This window comes from Panthera pardus, unplaced genomic scaffold, assembly GCF_024362965.1.
Source record: "Panthera pardus isolate Hobbes unplaced genomic scaffold, ASM2436296v1 HiC_scaffold_22, whole genome shotgun sequence".
Taxonomy (NCBI): Eukaryota; Metazoa; Chordata; class Mammalia; order Carnivora; family Felidae; genus Panthera; species Panthera pardus.
The window spans coordinates 5,166,159-5,184,073 of NW_026526788.1; the positions used below are offsets into that span (position 1 = coordinate 5,166,159).

General features: G+C 39.1%; 1 protein-coding gene across 3 annotated transcripts in view; it reads left to right on the top strand.

Moving 5' to 3' along the window:
- Positions 1-17,915, top strand: part of SLC35F3 (solute carrier family 35 member F3) — a 403,416-nt gene that overhangs the window by 371,171 nt on the left and 14,330 nt on the right. For all 3 annotated transcript variants that reach the window (XM_019418985.2, XM_053910193.1, XM_019418986.2), the window contains one exon: positions 17,320-17,539. In XM_019418985.2, the coding sequence (XP_019274530.1) occupies positions 17,320-17,539 (220 nt within the window). The remainder of the gene's footprint in view (positions 1-17,319; positions 17,540-17,915) is intronic.

Below are 17,915 nucleotides of genomic sequence, written 5' to 3' on the forward strand. Positions count from 1 at the left end.
AGAGTCCAACCTTCCTGCTAATGCTGGAGTGACTATTTCTTTTTTTAAGTTTATTTATTTATTTTGAGAGAGAGTGCAAGCAGGGGAGGGGCAGAGAGAGAGAATCCAAGCAGGCTCCATCCACACTGTCAGCAAAGAGCCCGATGTGGGGCTCGAACTCACAAATCATGAGATCATGACCTGAGCTGAAACCAAGAGTCAGACACTTAACCAACTGAGCCACCCAGGTGTCCCTGGAATGAACATCTTGAACTTACCACCTTACAATCTGCTTATTGATACTCTAGATGAAGATATCACATGCCCAGGCCATATAAATATGCTATGCTGCTGGCCATTCTGCCATCTATTTTCAGTAAAATCCTGAAATAGGTGCTGAAGTCTTGGGAACTACTCCTTGAATGAAAAATGAACAGCCAAGTATACCCTAGGGGTCTGGAACCTAACTCTCACCATGACACCTGTTTTCTTTATAATACAGTTAATTATACAGATGTGCCCTAATCGTGTGAGTTGGTGGTGAATTTCATAACAACACTTGAGTCATCTATAACCTCCCCCAACATTCTATTATAAATACAGTTATTCTTCAGGAAAAATTTGAAAATTTGTAGAAAACTTTAAGCATGAAGATATTTGTCATCTTTTTTGTTATAATAAATTGGAATAATAGTAGAGGGATGGTAAGACTATCACAGTATATTCACTACCCCAGCTCTAGGCAGAATATTGCCAGAATATCCATGCAGGTATCAATCAGAAGGGCACCAGCCCCAGTTCTACACAAAAACAAATCCAGTAAGTAGAAAACCATGTGACCTCAAGGGAGCATTCTGATGAGATGTTGTCAGTTAAAAAAGCAAGATATGGCCTTGAGTGTGCATAATGATTACATGTGGGTAGACACATCTGTTTGGGGAGAAACCTGAAGGAAATATGTCAAAATCACAATTGGGTTGAAATTATTTCATCATGAGTAAGACTTCTTTTCTCCTTTCAGATTTTTCTTTTACATTGTTTTATGGTTTTAAAAATTGCTTTAAGAAAGCAAATAAAATGTTCTACAAAGTTAATATTTTTAAAAGCCCATTGTAGAGATAAAGAATCCAATTGGATTGTTTCTTGAAATTAAAGGGCAGCCTCCTATTGGCCCTGAACTTAGGTTTTCTTTTAATTGAATATTTGCCTTTCTCTCCCCTTCCTCTTTACCAGATAGAGTAGGCACACACCATAGGGCACAAGCCATCCCCTAATGCCTGTATCTGTTCATAATGATTCTTTAATTAGGGCCCATCAAAGATGAACAATTATTTTACATCTTTAATCACACTGCAGATAAGCTTATCAGTTTACTATGTATAATTAAATTATATATAAATATCTGTGTGGCAAAAAAAAAAAAAGTATCCACTTATGTTTGACTCTAAATAGGCTCTTTCCAGAAGGCACAAACCTGTTATGGTGGTTGACTTTGAGGAGAACTGGGGATTGGGAGTTAGGAGTGAGAGATAGTTAATTTTTAGGATCCTTCTATAATCCAAGTTGGTTTTTTTACCATATAGAAAAAGTTTAAGAATGGTAACTGAAGCAAAAATTTATTAGGATTAGACTGTTGATCTACCTTAACTCTGATCTCAACCCCCATGACTAGGTTGCTTTCGGTTTTTCCAGTTCCGGGGGTGAGGTCAGTGTTTCAAAACTGTTTTTCTGTTCTGTGATTGTATCTTCTCTCCTTTTCTGGCTTTCTGAGGAGGTTCCAGACTTTGTCAGAGACTCTTCTGTTTTGAGGGCTTGGCTCCCCTTGCTGCAAACCTAATTAGCTCTTTTTTTTCTTCTTCTCAAATGCTTTTCTTTTTTATCATGATGCAGGAGCTTTTTGCTCTCACGAACCTCATTTTGGCTAAAAGAAGTAACTTCTAGGCAAAAAGTCCTGCCTTAGGGAACAAGATACATCTTTGATTTAGGACACTCCTAACCTCCCTTGAGGGTGCTCTACTCCCACAAAATGGCAACACACCCAAGCTCTGGAAGATGAACAGGAGCTTCCTCAGGGCTTCACTGTCATTGCTTTCCTGTCTCCTGTATGATAGTTGCAAAACTATGGCAGACATCACCTTTAAATGCGTTCATAGGGTGGATACCTACGCACCTGTTTGGGATTAATCTTTTTGTTGAAAGTGAATGTTGGCAATGGACTAGAAAGTGAGATCCTGTCCATGTTTTCTTAGGGATACACTGACCTGATGGTTTGTATTTTTGAATGAATGACCATGGCTTAGCTCAAGGACTGCCCTTAAAGTACTTTCATGGTGAGGCAACTTTAAGGAATTCCAGATGAAATCTTTTTTCTTTTTTTTTCTAAAATTTTGATCAACCTAATTTGTAAAGAGGCCATAAGCAGTAAGCATATTGCCTTTCGGTCACAGAGTGAGTAGGTGTCAGATTTCTTCTCTGTTCTTAGAAGCTTGCCCAACCCACTCGGCTTTTTCTGTGATGCCTCTGTTCTCGAAAGTAGGTAGTCTTTCGTTCATCTGCTGATGAAGGACCATAGAGGACCTATGAAGCAGGTCCTCTTCCGGTGTAACAGGAAAGCTGGCCTCTGTCCATAGGGCTGTGTGTCCATCCCATCTACCACATGCCAAGGGATTCTGGCATTTCCCAAAGTCTCCTTGGGAGGCTATGGTAGAAATGCAGTTCTGTTTCAAGACAAATTTCCTTCCCTTGTGGTTCTCAGAGATCATCTGAACCTGTTGCTGAGTAATACTTTGGGAATTTCTCCTGCATCTCTATGTCCCCACCTACCCCCTGCCCACCCCCAACTACTGCTCTGTTGATTCACTATTTTGATTTTTCAGAACCTATTTTAATTTCTTCCTTATCACGGTTTCCTAGATTTTTTTAATTCTTTGATTAGTTACCAACTTCTAATTCTTCCATTTACTTATTCGTTTTCATGTCTTCTGAGCCAGAACTCACACAGTGAGCTGTCTTTTGCATATCAAATATATTTAAGGGGTGCCTGGTGGCTCAGTCAGTTAAGTGCCCAACTCTTGATTTTGGCTCAGGCCACAATCTCATGGTTTGTGAGTTTGAGTCCCGCATCAGGCTCTGTGCTGACAGTGTGGAGCCTGCTTGGGATTCTTTCTCTCCCCCTCTCCCTGTCCCTCCCCTATTCGTGCACGCATTTTCTCTGTCTCTCTCTCTCAAAATAAATAAATAAACTTTTAAAAAATTTATTTAAATGACATTTTATCTCGACTGACCATATGCTTTAAGACCTACGAAAGGAAGGAGAAAAAAGGTATAACTGGGATTATGGTTCTAATTTTGCTATGGTAATATCTCCAATCATTATTTTTATTTTCAACAAATTTGGTTAGTATTTGTGACTCAAGGGAAGCCCCAATTAGTCATTTAGTTTAATTGTTATTAAACTAATTAACATTTAGTTTAATTGTTATTAAATTTAGTTTAATAACTAAACATTTAGTTTAATTGTTATTAATATATATATAGGCATATATATACACATATGTGTGTGTGTGTGTGTGTGTGTATATATATACATATATTAAGTTTATTTATTTATTTTGAGAGAGAGAGAGAATAGGAGAGAGGGAAACCCCCAAGCAGGCTCCACACTGTCAGTGCAGAGCCCAACATGGTGTTTGAACTCACAAACCATGAGATCATGACCTGAGCTGAAATCAAGAGTTGGATGCTTAACTGACTGAGCCACCCAGGTGCCCCCACTGTATTTTTTATTTTATACATTATTCAGTCTCTTTTTCTATCTTTGTACATAAATCTATTATATTTTTGATCACCTACCATATATGTGTGTGTCCCTGAACTTGAATAATATATTGTATCACCACCAGTATATACTAAATGCATATTTTATTACAAGCTATGGACAGAGATGGTGGGGGTCAAAAACATTGGCTGATGGAATTATTCTTAATGAGCCTGACAGGAAGAACTTAGTACAGAGATTTGGGCTGTAGGTACAAAAGCAGGCCAGAGCTGCTCAACACAGAGAGAGATCCAGAAGAAAATCAATAGTGTTTCTATCTAATGCTCAAGACTGGGTTTGTTCCCTAGGGTTCTAATCTATCTCCTGAGCTTCCTGCCCTGGCACTGAATCACATTTCCCTGGCACCGTGCTATGGTTTTAACAGTGGACCCTTTAGAAACCAGCATTAATTGGTTTCTGACCTGGAGGTCCTTACAAAATGTATGAGTCTGTGTGCCCCAGGGACTCTGTATATCTCCCACAGCCATCTACACTGTTTGCACCAAACTTCTTGGGTTGTTCCAGCTCCTGCGAATATAAATGTAGCCAATGTGTTTGCCTCACATTTTTCTTCTAGAATGTGAGATATTTATCATGTTTTCTGTTAACAAGTACTATCCTAATGGCTTATATGTGAGGGTAGTTCTTGGACAGGAACAAAGTTTAGAGTCTGGTTTCTCACCTTGGAATTGAGTTGCTTGAAATGCCTTAGCATCTGCAGAAGTGATATTCCCTCTAATCTTACCCCCCGACACACACACCACCTACTTCCTTCAGAGGCTACAGTTGGACATAATCAATTAAAATGAATATTTCCCTTTCCACCTTTATGACTGGTAGTTGGAATCCTATTCTTCAGAAATAAATCACTCTAGAATTTTCTTTTCTTAAGCAACATGAAATGAAACTAAAACACCAATTTTCACAGTATCTTTCAGTGGATTAAATAACCAGGTCCTGGAAGCGACAAGATATTAAATTATCTGGACTCCAATTTAAGGAGTCCTATCTTTGATAATCTATAGTCACCTGGCTTAAAGGTGGCATTAGCTATGTCACATTAAGCCATTTAAGCCATGGCTGTTTCTATAAAATTTTCCTTCAGGAAATTGTCTTTTTTACCCCTGTCTTAATTTTAAATATTTTAATACAATGAGCAAGACAAACACACATACATAAAGAAAGTAACACACACATAAATACACACACAGAGAGCTTAGAACCATTTTCACATTTCTTTACATTAATTCTCTGACAATACCAATGTCCCTGGCATAGCCAGGAATAGGATGACACTTAGAACTAAGGATGGAGGAGATCTATAGGGTTTTTCCTCCTTTAAAACTAATTTTTTGGATATGAATTACATTAGAGAATTGGGAGTATACACACATTTGAGATAGCTGGTATTTTGGGCCTCATACCCCCAAATTCTAATTCAGCCATCTGGTGTGGAAACAAGGATTCTCTTTGTCAACAAATATTTATAGAATGCTTATGATGCACCAGGCATTGATCTAGGCACTGTGAACTCAGCAGTAAATAAAACAAAGTTTCTGCCTTAATGGTGCTCATATTTTGGTGGAAGAACAAAGACAATAAAAAAATGGAAACATAGGTGCACCTGGGTGGCTCAGTCAGTTAAGCATGCGACTTCGGCTCAGGTCATCATCTCACAGTTTGTGAGTTTGAGCCCTCGTCAGGCTCTGTGCTCACAGCTCAGAGCCTGGAACCTGCTTCCGATTCTGGGGCTTCCTCTTTCTCTGCCCCTTCCCCCACCTCAAAAATAAATAAAATTAAAAGAGAAAGACAGATACCATATGTTTTCACTCTTATGTGGATCCTGAGAAACTTAACAGAAGACCATGGGGAAGGGGAAGAAAACAAAAAGTTAGAGAGGGAGAGAGCCAAACCATAAGAGACTCTTAAAAACTGAGAATAAACTGAAGGTTGATGGGGAGTGGGAGGGAGAGGAGGGTGGATGATGGGCATTGAGGAGGACACCTGTTGGGAGGAGCACTGGGTGTTGTATGGAAACCAATTTGACAATAAATTTCATTAAAAAATAAATAAATAAAAGAACTGCAAATCATTCTGTAAACACGAACAGTTATAAAAATAATTTTTAAAAATTTTAAAGGAAACATATAGCATGTCAGAGAGTGTGAACCCAAGTGATAAAGAAATGAGGGGGATTGAGATAGTGATTTCACTATGGGTCTGGGAAGACCTCTCTGACATTTGAGCAGAGACCTGAAGGGGTGAGGGAGAGAACCGTGGCAAATCTTCCCAATTTACATATTTTACTCTGAATAAAATGGGAAGCCAGTGGAAGTTTCTGAGCAAAGGAATAGCATGATCTGACTTACATTTTAAAAGAGGGAAACAAAAATAGAAATAGCAATGATAATCTTTCTGAGATATGATGGTGGCTCAGACCAGGATGATAAGTGCACCAGGTGTTATAATGTTCCTCAGATACACTTTCAGAAACAGCAATCTAGAGAACTGCCTCCCAAATCTGGATGTACATCAGAATCTCCTAAGCATCTTTTAAAAATATAAATCCCTGTTCCCCATTCCAAACCTACTGGAACAAAATCTCTGGAGTGGGCCCAAGAATCATCAGTTTGACACCAGTGTGGCTAATTTATCATCACCTACCCAGGGCTATTTCAGAACATCCTCAAAGCCTCTAAATGTAATAGCTTAACAAGGGAGATATCTCTATAACAAAATATCAATCCTTCCTCCATAAAGAATTATAAAACTTGGGAAAAATACCTTAAAAAAATGTTTGAAGGCATAGAGAACAACCTGTACAGCCAGGACTTGAAGCACCAAGATCTCAGAGTAAAAGGGAACACATGAAGGGAAGCTTACATTTTCTGTTTCTTTTCCCTTTTGAAAAATTCACAGAGTGGATTATAGAAGCCAAACAAATTAACAGCATAGAGCTTACAGCAGTCATTGGGATAGGAATATAAAATTAGGAATTCAAGGCTGCCAAGGTAGCCATGGGTTGGGATTGATTCAGGATCCCAGGAAAAAAGAAAAAAGGTCAGAAGTGAACCTGACTTTCATGTGCAATTACCCCCCCCAAAGCATTATCTGATTCCTGAGATATGCATGTTTGTAGCTAGAACCAAGTAGAAAATCAGCCACTGGGTCAAAAACTTCAGTAGTTTCATGGTCCTGGAGTGAAAAGTTGGGGTTCAAGCCCACAAAGCAGGAGATACTTTCAACTGAGACCAATAAAAGAGCTGTGACCTAAGAGTAAGGGAGGAAAATGGAAATTGGCTAGCATCAATTAGCCAAGGTGATCTTCATACCAGAAGAAATTAAATCTACACTAGAAGAAGAAAGCATCGTCCACAGCCTTAAAATTTTCCATATGTAGTCTGTCATCAATCAAAAATAATACAGGTTGCCAAAAAAAAGGTGACCAAAACCTAAGAAAAAAAATAGAATAGGCGTTAGAAACAGATTCAGAGATATTCTAGATTTTGGAGTATCAGGTGCACACACACCGTAAAATAACTGATTAATATGTTCAAGGGAATGCTGAACATATGAAAAATTTCACCAGAGAAATAAAAATCTATGAACAATAATCAAATGGAAATTCTAGAACTGAAAAATACAACAGAAGTCAAGGGTCTGTTCATAAGTTTAGACGCAACAAAAGAGGAATCTGTAAAATGGAAAAATAGGTCAGTTACAAATAAGATTGAAAAAAGGGGGGATGGAAAATACAAAAAGAAGTACAAGATACATAAAGAGAACAGTGGAAAGGTCTGGTGTGTGTATAATTGGAGTACCAGGAGTAGAGGGAAAAGTATGAGTATATTGGCCAAGAATTCTCCAAAATTGATGAAAGACATCAAGCCACAGAGTCAAGATTTATAAATCTCAAACCAAAAAAAAAAAAAAAAAAAATACGGATAAAAGAAAACCACACCTATTATTGTCATAGCAAATCTGTTAAAAACCAAAGTAAATACAAAATCTTTAAAGAAACTAGGAAAAATGAGATTATTATCAAAAGAACAAAAGACTTATTAACAAACTGACAATTGATTTCTCAACAGAAAAACTGAAAGCTGGAAGACAATGGAATTATTTCTTCAAAGGGCAGAAATAATATGACTGTCAATCTAGAATCCTAAATCCAGTGAAAATTTCCTTAAATAGTGAAAGCAAAATAAAGATATTTTAATACAAACAGACCAATAGTAGAAAAAAATACTTAAAGGGACTCTTAAGGCAGAAGGAACAATCCAGATGGAAGTATAATTCAGAAAAGAATGATAAACTTTAAGAAGAGCAAATATGTGGTAAAATATAAATGGATACTCTCTAAATTCATAAAACCATTCAATGTCTGTCAACTGAAGAATGAGTAAATTGTGGTAAATTCATAAAGTAGATACTATAAAGCAACTAAATTACAGCTACCTACAACTAAAATCTCTCAGACATCATACTGAGTAAGAGAAACCAGACACAAAAGAATAAATATAATGTGTGGTTCTATCTTTATAAAGGAAAAGTAAACTATTGTGACAGAACTCTCCATAATGATTATATTTAGAGGGCAGGAAATGACTAAGAGAGGCCACAGGGGAAGATTCTGGAGTGCTGGTATATTCTATATCTTGGTAGAGATGGTGTTATGTGTATAATTTTTCTTTATAGAAATTAATCAGACCATATACTTTAATCTTTGTGCACTTAAAGAAATACATGTTATATTTCATTTTTTAAATTTTTTTCTGAAAAAGAAAGAGAATAAAACAGTTACATTTATAATACCATCAAAAAGGATAAATTACTTAGAAGCAAACAACCCAGGAAGTGAAAGGTGTCTATATGGAAAACTACAAAATGTTCCTAAAAGAAATTAAGACACAAAATGGGTGAAAAGACATCACCCATCATTCAGTGTTTGTTCATTGATTGAAAGACTTAATATTGATAGATATCAGTACTACCCAAAGCAATCTACAGGTTTAAAGTAATCCCTACCGAAATTCCAAGAGCTTTTTTTTTTCAGAAATAGAATAATCCATCCTAAAATTAATATAGAATCTCAAGGAATGCCAAATAGCCAAAATAATGTTGAAAGAAAAGAATAAAGTTTGAGGTTTCACATTTCTTGATTTCAAAACATTATAAAGCTATAGTAATCAAAACTGACAAGAAGTGTGATACTGGAATAAAGACAGATTTATAGACCAATGAAATAGAATAGAGAACCCAGAAATAAACCCTGACATACATGGTTAATGATTTTTGACAAGAATACTAAGATCACTCAATGGGAAAGGACAGTCTTTTCAACAAATAGTGCTAGGAAAGCTGGGTATTCAAATGCAAAAGAATAAAGTTGGATGCTAATTTTACATGATACACAAAAATTAACTCAAAATGGATCAAATATCTAAATGTAAGAGCTGATACTATAAAACTCTTGAAACATAAGGACAAAAGTTTATAAATTGTGTTTGGCAACGATTTCTTGGATATGACACCAAAAGCATAGGCAACAAAAGTAAAAATAAATTGGATTATATTAAAATTAAAAACTTTTGCACAGTAAAGGACATAACAGAGTGAAACGGTATGGGAGAAAACACTTGCAAATCATATATCTGATAAGGGGTTAATATCCAGAATATATAAAGAACTCCTACAACTCAACAACAACCAAAACCAACAATTAAAAATAGACAAAGAACTTGAACAGACATTTCTCCAAAGATGATATACAAATAGCCAACAATCTCATGAAAAGATGCTCCAGATCATTAATTGTGAGGGAAATCATGAAGGAAATCAAAACCACGAGATACCACCTTACATCCATACAATCGCTACAATAAACGTTAAAATTAAAAAAATATGTGTTGATAAGAATGTGGAGAAATTGGAACCCTTGTGCACTTTTGGTGGAATATAAAATCGTGTGGCCACTATGCAAAACACTATGGCCATTCCTCAAAAAATTGAAAGTAGAATTACCACGTGATCGAGAAGTTCTTCAGGGTATATATACAAAAGAATTGAAATCAGGATCTCAAAGAGATATCTGCACACTCATGTTCGTGACAGCATTATTCACAATAATTATAGTCAATAGTCTTAGACGATAGTCTTGACAATAGTCAAGAGGTGACACAACCCAAGCGCCCATCAATGAATAAATGGGTAAACACAATGTTGGTATATCCATACAATGGTATATTATTCAGCCTTAAAAAGGAAAGAAATTCTTCCACATGACACAACATAGATGAACCTTGAGGACATTATACTAAGTTAAATAAGCCAGTCACAAAAATACAAATACCATATTGTCACACTTATATGAGGTCCTAGAGTAGTCAGAATTTACAGAGGCAGAGAGTAGAAAGATGTTTGCCAGCAGTTTTGGGGAGGGAAGAATGGGGAGTTGTTAATGAGCGCAGGGTTTCAGTTTTGCAAGATGAAAAGAGTGCCGGAGATTGATTATACAATATGAATGCACTATTGAACTACACTAAACAATGCTTAAAATCGTAAATGTTATGTGGATTTTACCACAATTAAAAACATTTTTTAAAGCAAGAAAACAGAGAACTTTTGGATCCAAACTTAGCTGCACATGAGAATCGTTTGGAAATTTTAAAAAATACAGAGCAGTCACATTTTAATGCAAATTTGCAATAACACAATGTAAGTATGACTAATGATTCATTTATGCATAAAATTTCAAATTATGTGACTCTCTTGAGAGTTTAAATGTTAAATAAGAATCACAATATCAGCTCTGGAAGGCCAAGGAAACTATAAATGCCAGGTGGCAGTGTTAACATTCGCTGGCAAACAGAAATACAGTATACTGTGGGAAAAACGAATCAAGATTTGTAAATTTTGAACCATGGAATGTTGTCAAGAATGTATCCTTTCTGTAAACAGCACCATTCTCTATAGGATTCTAGGCTCCTTACTAGACAATTTGATCAAGTATATCTAGGGTTGAATCCAAGCAATCTTTTTTTTTATATATATATATTTATTTTTTCTGAGACAGAGACAGCATGAGCAGGGGAGGGGCAAAGAGAAAGGGAGTGAGAGAATCCCAAGCGGGCTCCATACCATTCAGCACAGAGCCCAACAATGACATGGGCTTGATCTCACAAACCATGAGACCATGACCCAAGCTGAAATTCAGAGCTGGATGCTCAAGTGACTGAGCCACCCAGGAACCCCCAGGTAATCCGTATTTTTAAAGGATCCCTTGGATTTCTAAGACTAATGGTGTGTATGTAGATAGAGATAGAGATTATGTCTTAGGCTATGAGGATATAAGATGAAGCAAAAATATAATGACCACAAGGAGCTTATTTTTTAATGAAGAAGTCAGATGATGAAATAAATGGTTACAGTAAAGTACAGTTACAACAGAGGGTACTGTATGTGTGATAAGGAGTATATGGCATTTGGGGAGCACATATCGGGCACACTTCACTGAAGGGGTATATGAACTGGTAGCCAGTGGATGGGAAGAAATCAACCAAAGAAAGAGGGGGAAAGTAAGAGTGTTTCAGTAAAAGGAAATGGAGAATGGGTTGAGACCTAGAGCAGAGAAAGAAAAAACATGAATTCAGAGAACTGAAGTGAGTTCAAGGTGAGTGAAGTTCAGAGTATGGGTGGGGAAGTAGTGATGGGTAAGTTAATGGATGGAATAAGGCCAGGTCAGGAAGGACTTGACAAGCCTTGTAGGGAAGCTTGGCCATTATCCTAAGAGAAAGCGAGGTGAGAGGAGGACCTCTCTGGCTGTAGCATGGAGAATGGAATGGATTGGAGAAGAGACAACAGTGGAGACAGAAGCTCAATTAGCTGTGGCAGCGGTGGTCCAAGTGAGAGGGGAAGACGCATGGGCCAGGGCAGTGGCTATGGCAATGAGATATTTAGGAGAAATAATCTGTAGGTCTTGGCGAATGAATTAGATGTGAAGAAGGGGGGAAATTTTTAAAAATGATTCCCAAGTATATGTAGCCTGGGTAGAAATATGAATCATGGTACCATGCCGTGGTTGAAGGTTGAGGGGGAAGATATCACATCCATTTGAGAAGGCCAGATTTGAGGTGTCTGGGATGTCCACCGTGCAGATGGTATCCAGTAGAAATGTCTTAACTAGAGATCACCAGCTGGGCTTTGAAACTAGAACAGTAGATGAGGTTGCTCAGTGACTGCAGGACAAAAACAGGAGATAGTAGAAGAGAAATCTAGGAAAATACTGAAGAAGTCTTTCAGAGGAAGCTTTGGAAGTGGGCGGAGAGGTTCGAGGACACCAAGAGGAGTGTGCAGAGTTGGAAGTCAAGAAAGGTGCTTCAAGGAGGAATAGTCAACAACGTCAGAGGCTTCCAAGAGAAAGAGGAACATCCGAAGGTACCTGTTGGATGTAGCAATGCAGAGCTCATTAGTAATCAGGCCAAGGGTTTGGGTGAGTGATGGGAGCTGATGCTGGGTTAGTAAACGGAAGAGTGAGAGAGGTGGGTGTGGGGGACTTGAGTGCAGACAACCATTCTGAAAAATCTTGGCTCTGAAAGAGGGGATGAGGGAGGACGGGGGGCTGACAGGATGCTTGCTTTTGCTTTGGGGGGTATATTTTATGGTTGGTGAGGCTTACGCCTATCTAAATGGTGACAGAAAGGATCCAAAAGAAAGGGGGACCATTGAGAGTGTTCACTGGGGAGTGAGCACAGGCTGCGGGTCTGGCTCCACCACTGACTGAACTCGAATACATCATTTAATCTGTCTGGGCCACAGCATCTTTATCTGTACCTTGCAGGGTTTCTCTGCAATTACAGTTTTCAAACTGCACGCCTCAGAACTGTCTGAGAGCACTCACGTTTCAACTTCAGCCACAGCGACCTTGACCTCTCTTGCGTGTTTTTAAATAATGTTTTTTATTTTTAGCAATTTAATACATGTACATACTTTGAGAAAGCAAATGGTAGTAAAATAATTATTTTAAAAAAATTGCAGCCCCTGTCCGTACCTCCTCACTCTCAGCCACTCCCAATTCTTGTGTTATTTATGCCAATTTATGTACAATTCTTATCTCCGTGTTGCTCCCATGTAGACATCTGTTGATTTCTGACCCCTCCTATACCCACTTGCCCTGATTCTGTTCCCGTCAACATAATGCTACCTCATCATTTGGTTAATAGTGTTTTCATTATCATAAGCATGCAAATAGTGCCCAGCGACTGTCTCCTTTTATGAACAACTTGTCATTCCTCCTGCCAGAAACATTTGCCTCTTTTGTCTCATTTACCCTGATTTCCAGTAATGATTGATATTTTTTCCTAAATCTCCTGCCGTCTCAAAAACCTGCCAACATATTCCCTGTGCTGGTTTGATCAGAAGACTTCCCTGGAGACTCCATTTCCAGAGCCCCACGTGATCTGCTGTGGAGCCTCCTCCTGGGACTAGCTTTCACTCTTGCCTGTGTTGGAGCCATGCCTCCTGCTGCCATATCTTCTTTCTTGGTTTCTACCCTTGTGTTGGTGCAGCCTGTCCTCTAACAGTAAGGGAGACTATGTTTTTGAGTACTGTATAACTGAAAATGTCTTTATCCTACTGTGCCATTTAATTGATGGTTGGCTGGTAACAGAATTTTGGCTCCCAAAAAACATTGCCCTTGAAAAATGTTAAAGTCATTATTGTATAGCTTCCATTTTGGTTTTTGAGATATCAGATGCTATTACAATTTGCTACCCCTTGGACCTATTTGGTTTTATTTCTCTTGAGAGCTTTTACATTTTCTCTTTATCCTTTCATGTCACAAATATGTGCCTTGTTTTGGTTCTTCCTTCAGCCAGTTTTCTTGGTACTTGATAGGCCCTTTTGTTATGAAGATTCATATCCTACATTTCTAAAAACATTTCTTGCATTATTTCTTTTGTAATTTTCTCCACTTCATTTTTTCCATTTTCCCTTTAGTCTAGAGTTTCTTTTAGTTTAATATTGGACCTCCTGGCTTGACCTTCTAATGTTACCTTCCTCGTCCTCCTCCTTCTCCTCCTCCTCCTACTCCTTCTCTCTCTTTCTCTTTCCTCTCTCATGAGAGATTATCTTGGCTTTATGTGCAATTCTTCTATTTAATCTTTTTAGTTTAGCTATCCTTTATTTAATTTCCGAGATTGTCTCCTTTTTTATAGCCATTTGTTCTTGGTTCATTGATATAATTTCTTCTCTTCTCTCTCCAAGGACATTCTCCCCCAACTCTAACTATAAATCCTACCTATCCTTGAATGTTCAGGTCAAAATCCGTATCTTGTGTGAGGCCTTGTCCAATCAGTTCAAATCTCTTCCTTAAACATGAATTCTATGGCACTGTTATATTCCACACCATCTAATACGTGATTAAATTTGCATTTCTTGCTGTTGAGGAAATCAGTTTTCTCTCTCTGATCGCACTCTAATATTCTCAAGACCAAGGAAGCACTGTTTACTTGTTCTTTATCAGCCAGAGTGCCTTGTCTAGAATTGTGAATACAACAAGTGATAAATAAGTGCTTATTGGTTTAAAAAAAATGGCCATCCTAATTCCACTGAGTCAGGCTGTCTAGTTGGGTTATTCAAGAACAATGTTTTAGTGACTTTTATTGACTTTCCCATGAAACTCTCTACTTAGATTTCATAGAGAAAACACAACTTTCTTTTTTCACTATATTTCGTTGGTTTAGGAAATATCTAATAAATTATGCAGTTGAGATAACCAAGAACAGTTGGCACAAGCAGGATTGGAAACAAACAACATCTAAATCTCTGCTAACACATGACTCAGTTGGTAGAAACCAAAGGGTTTGAGCTTGCTGGAGAATACCCTGCCAGCCTTGAGTACTTGGTCTGCCAAAGAAAGAACTGTCATATCATTTAAGCAAAAACAAGTCAAGAGTCTCTACTATACTCTATTCTTTGTGTACCAAGAAGAGGTGTCTGGAAGAAAAGAATTTGTGCTCATCATCTCTCTTGAGTCCCCTTGCAATCAAGGGTATATATACCTGACATAGATTAGTGCACAGCCTTTAGTCTTAAAACAGCACAAGTTTCACTGGCTCAGGGCCAATCATCTTGGTCTCCTTAGAACCCAGATCTACCCATCTTAGCTGTACTTCCCCAGCCATCAGTCCACAAAGGGCCAAAAGAACTCTACTGGGCTCAGAAATCTTGCCTTTTCCATCTCCAGGATGGATCCCCCTTCCCCACCACTTCTACAACCATCACACTTTGGAAGACTCACACATAGATTCTTTCTCTTTCCTTCTCTCATGAGAGATTATCTTGGCTTTATGTGCAATTTTTCTATTTAATCTTTTTAGTTTAGCTATCCTTTATTTAATTTCCAAGATTGTCTCCTTTTTTATAGCCATTTGTTCTTGTTTCATTGATATAATTTCTTCTCTTCTCTCTCCAAAGGACATTCTCCCCCAACTCTAACTATAAAACAGCACAAGTTTCACTGGCTCAGGGCCAATCATCTTGGTCTCCTTAGAACCTAGAGAGGACATAACGTGTCCAACTGACTTCAGATGGCCCCTGCCACAGCATGAATCATTTTTTATACTAGTGAGTCAGGGAAACTTAGAAATCCTACTTTCATCGTGCTCCCTTAAGAAGGGTAACCTCTAAGTAGAGTTAAAATTTGTACTTCCTGGGGCTCCTGGGTGGCTCAGTCGGTTAAGCATCCGACTTTGGCTTAGGTCATGATCTATGGTCTGTGGGCTTGAGCCCTGTGTCGGGCTCTGTGCTGACAGCTCAGAGCCTGGAGCCTGCTTCGGATTCTATGTCTCCCTCTCTCTCTGCCTCTCCCCCACTCGCATTGTCTCTCCCTCTCTCTGTATCAAAAATAAATAAACATGAAAAAAATTTTTTAATTTGTATTTCCTATTGATCATGCTGAAAGGACTGACACCACTTTATGGCTACTGTCAAACACAAACTTGAAGGAAGCCATCCCTGGTCATCACCCCTGAAGGAAAGAAGACTGTTCCGTGCACAGGGACTCAAGAAAACCCCCTAGAAAAATTCCACTGAAATATTGTATGAAGATCATGCAGCAGCAGAAACATCAACCTATCAGATGAGAGCTTTGTCTGTATAAAGCCGCACTGGAATCAATTCAGTCGAATTGGTTTCATGGTAACTTTAGAAATTCGGACGTATTCCCCTGGTGGTGGTTTAGAAGCAACAGAGGTCCCTGAGTTCAGTGAAAGAGCATGTGTTTCCCTGTCTCTTCTGTGGCGATCCCACAGTCAAGTCATGAGCGAAGGCGGATTGCATTTTGGATTAATGATAAGAACAAATTAAAATAAAAATCACGCCAAATCCCCTTTGATGCGTGCTCGTAATTTTTCTCCTCTCCTGCTGCATTTTAAAGTGGCATAGACTACAGCTATCCCCCCCTTCCCCCGCGCTGGGGTATTTCGCTTATTCTAATTATTTCTTTTCTCTCACTCCTGTCCTCACTTGCTCATGCATCGGCTGCACTGGGCACAGTCTGTGAGCCTGGGCGCTGACGGCCATGGGATCCAGGCTCCTTGCCCACCCATCCCCTTGCCTGGCTGTCAGGGCAGCAGAGCAATAACCTTGGCTCCCAGGTGGTCCTGGCAATAGCAAGCTGTCTGCAGACCAAGCCCCTCTCAGGGGGTAGATGTCCTCTCCATCTACCCCACGGCCTCCTCTGCTGTCTTCTTCTGCATGTGGAAGGTTAGCTTTGTTTTTCTGACGTGGTTTTCCATACACTCATGGTCCTTTCCCCTGGAATCCAGAAGAGCATTCAAAAACCTCCTTCTATAGGTGGTTCCTCACCTCCCTCTCTGTTCCGATGCTGAGCTCTTGAATCTGTGCTAGTTTCTTAGGTGGCATGGAGACATGAACTTCCACATGGCTGAAGGACAGACCCTAAAAAAGGCCTCATAGAGAAAATGCAGATAGTTAACACTAGTTGTATCATAGCCAAAATGTATTAGAGGCACCCAAGAAAGGACTGCCCCTGGCTGACCAGAGACAATTCCAGCTGGAGGCAAACTTTTTTAAAAATATGTTTTAGTGAGTTCTCTTCGAGTATTCTTCCCGCCCCCCCACCCCCCCCCCCCCAAAAAAGATCTAGTGACTTCCTTCTCTTAACAAGCAGGTAAAAGAATTCCTCAGTCAGTCGCCATGGAACTGGGCCTTCTTCAGATCAGATAAGCCCAACACTCCACTACCTTCCGTCTAGAACCATCAGTTCCAAACTTAGCATGAGCAGAAGGAATAATCATCTATGACGTCAGACCATCGTGGGACATTTTCTTCAATGGACTAAAGCTATTTGAGGTTGAAGAGCTATTTAATAGATGTTCCAAAAAACATAATAATAAGCAACCCCACCCCTTCGTCATCTGCTTTAAAAATGGGTATAGGGGAAAAAATGATCTGTCTCAACCCAAGAATATAATAACACTGCCTCTCTTTCCTTGTTTTAGGGAATGCTGTCGATTTTTTGGAGACAATGGCTTGACTTTGAAGGTGTTTTTTACCAAGGCAGCACCCTTTGGTGTTCTTTGGACACTCACAAACTACCTGTACTTACATGCAATAAAGAAAATAAACACTACGGATGTCTCCGTCTTATTCTGCTGCAACAAAGCTTTTGTGTTCTTGCTCTCATGGATCGTTCTCAGGGACAGGTTCATGGGAGTGAGGGTAAGTTCCTTATTCTCTGTCTTCCTCCCTCACTTGGTCATGTCAACCAAAACCTGCCCATTGGCTTGCTTACCTCCATGTGCTGCGTCATAAGCATAAACTGCTGACCACTTCCCTTCTGATTTGCAGCAGAAAAGGAGCCCCGGCAGAGGGCCTGGTTCTTGGTGCGCCTTGCAAACTCTCTTGCTTGCAAACCATATTAGACCAGCATTCATTAAAGCACCGTTCATTTCAAGCATTTCAGCAAGCATTCCCCAAAGTGTGTGCCAGTCGGGGACCCAACCTGGGGATGGTGATGCATTTCCTCTCTGCGTGCTTTCTCTCTCTCTCCTGGGCAGCAGTGCCCTGCAGCCTGGAGCTCTCTGCTAACCCTATC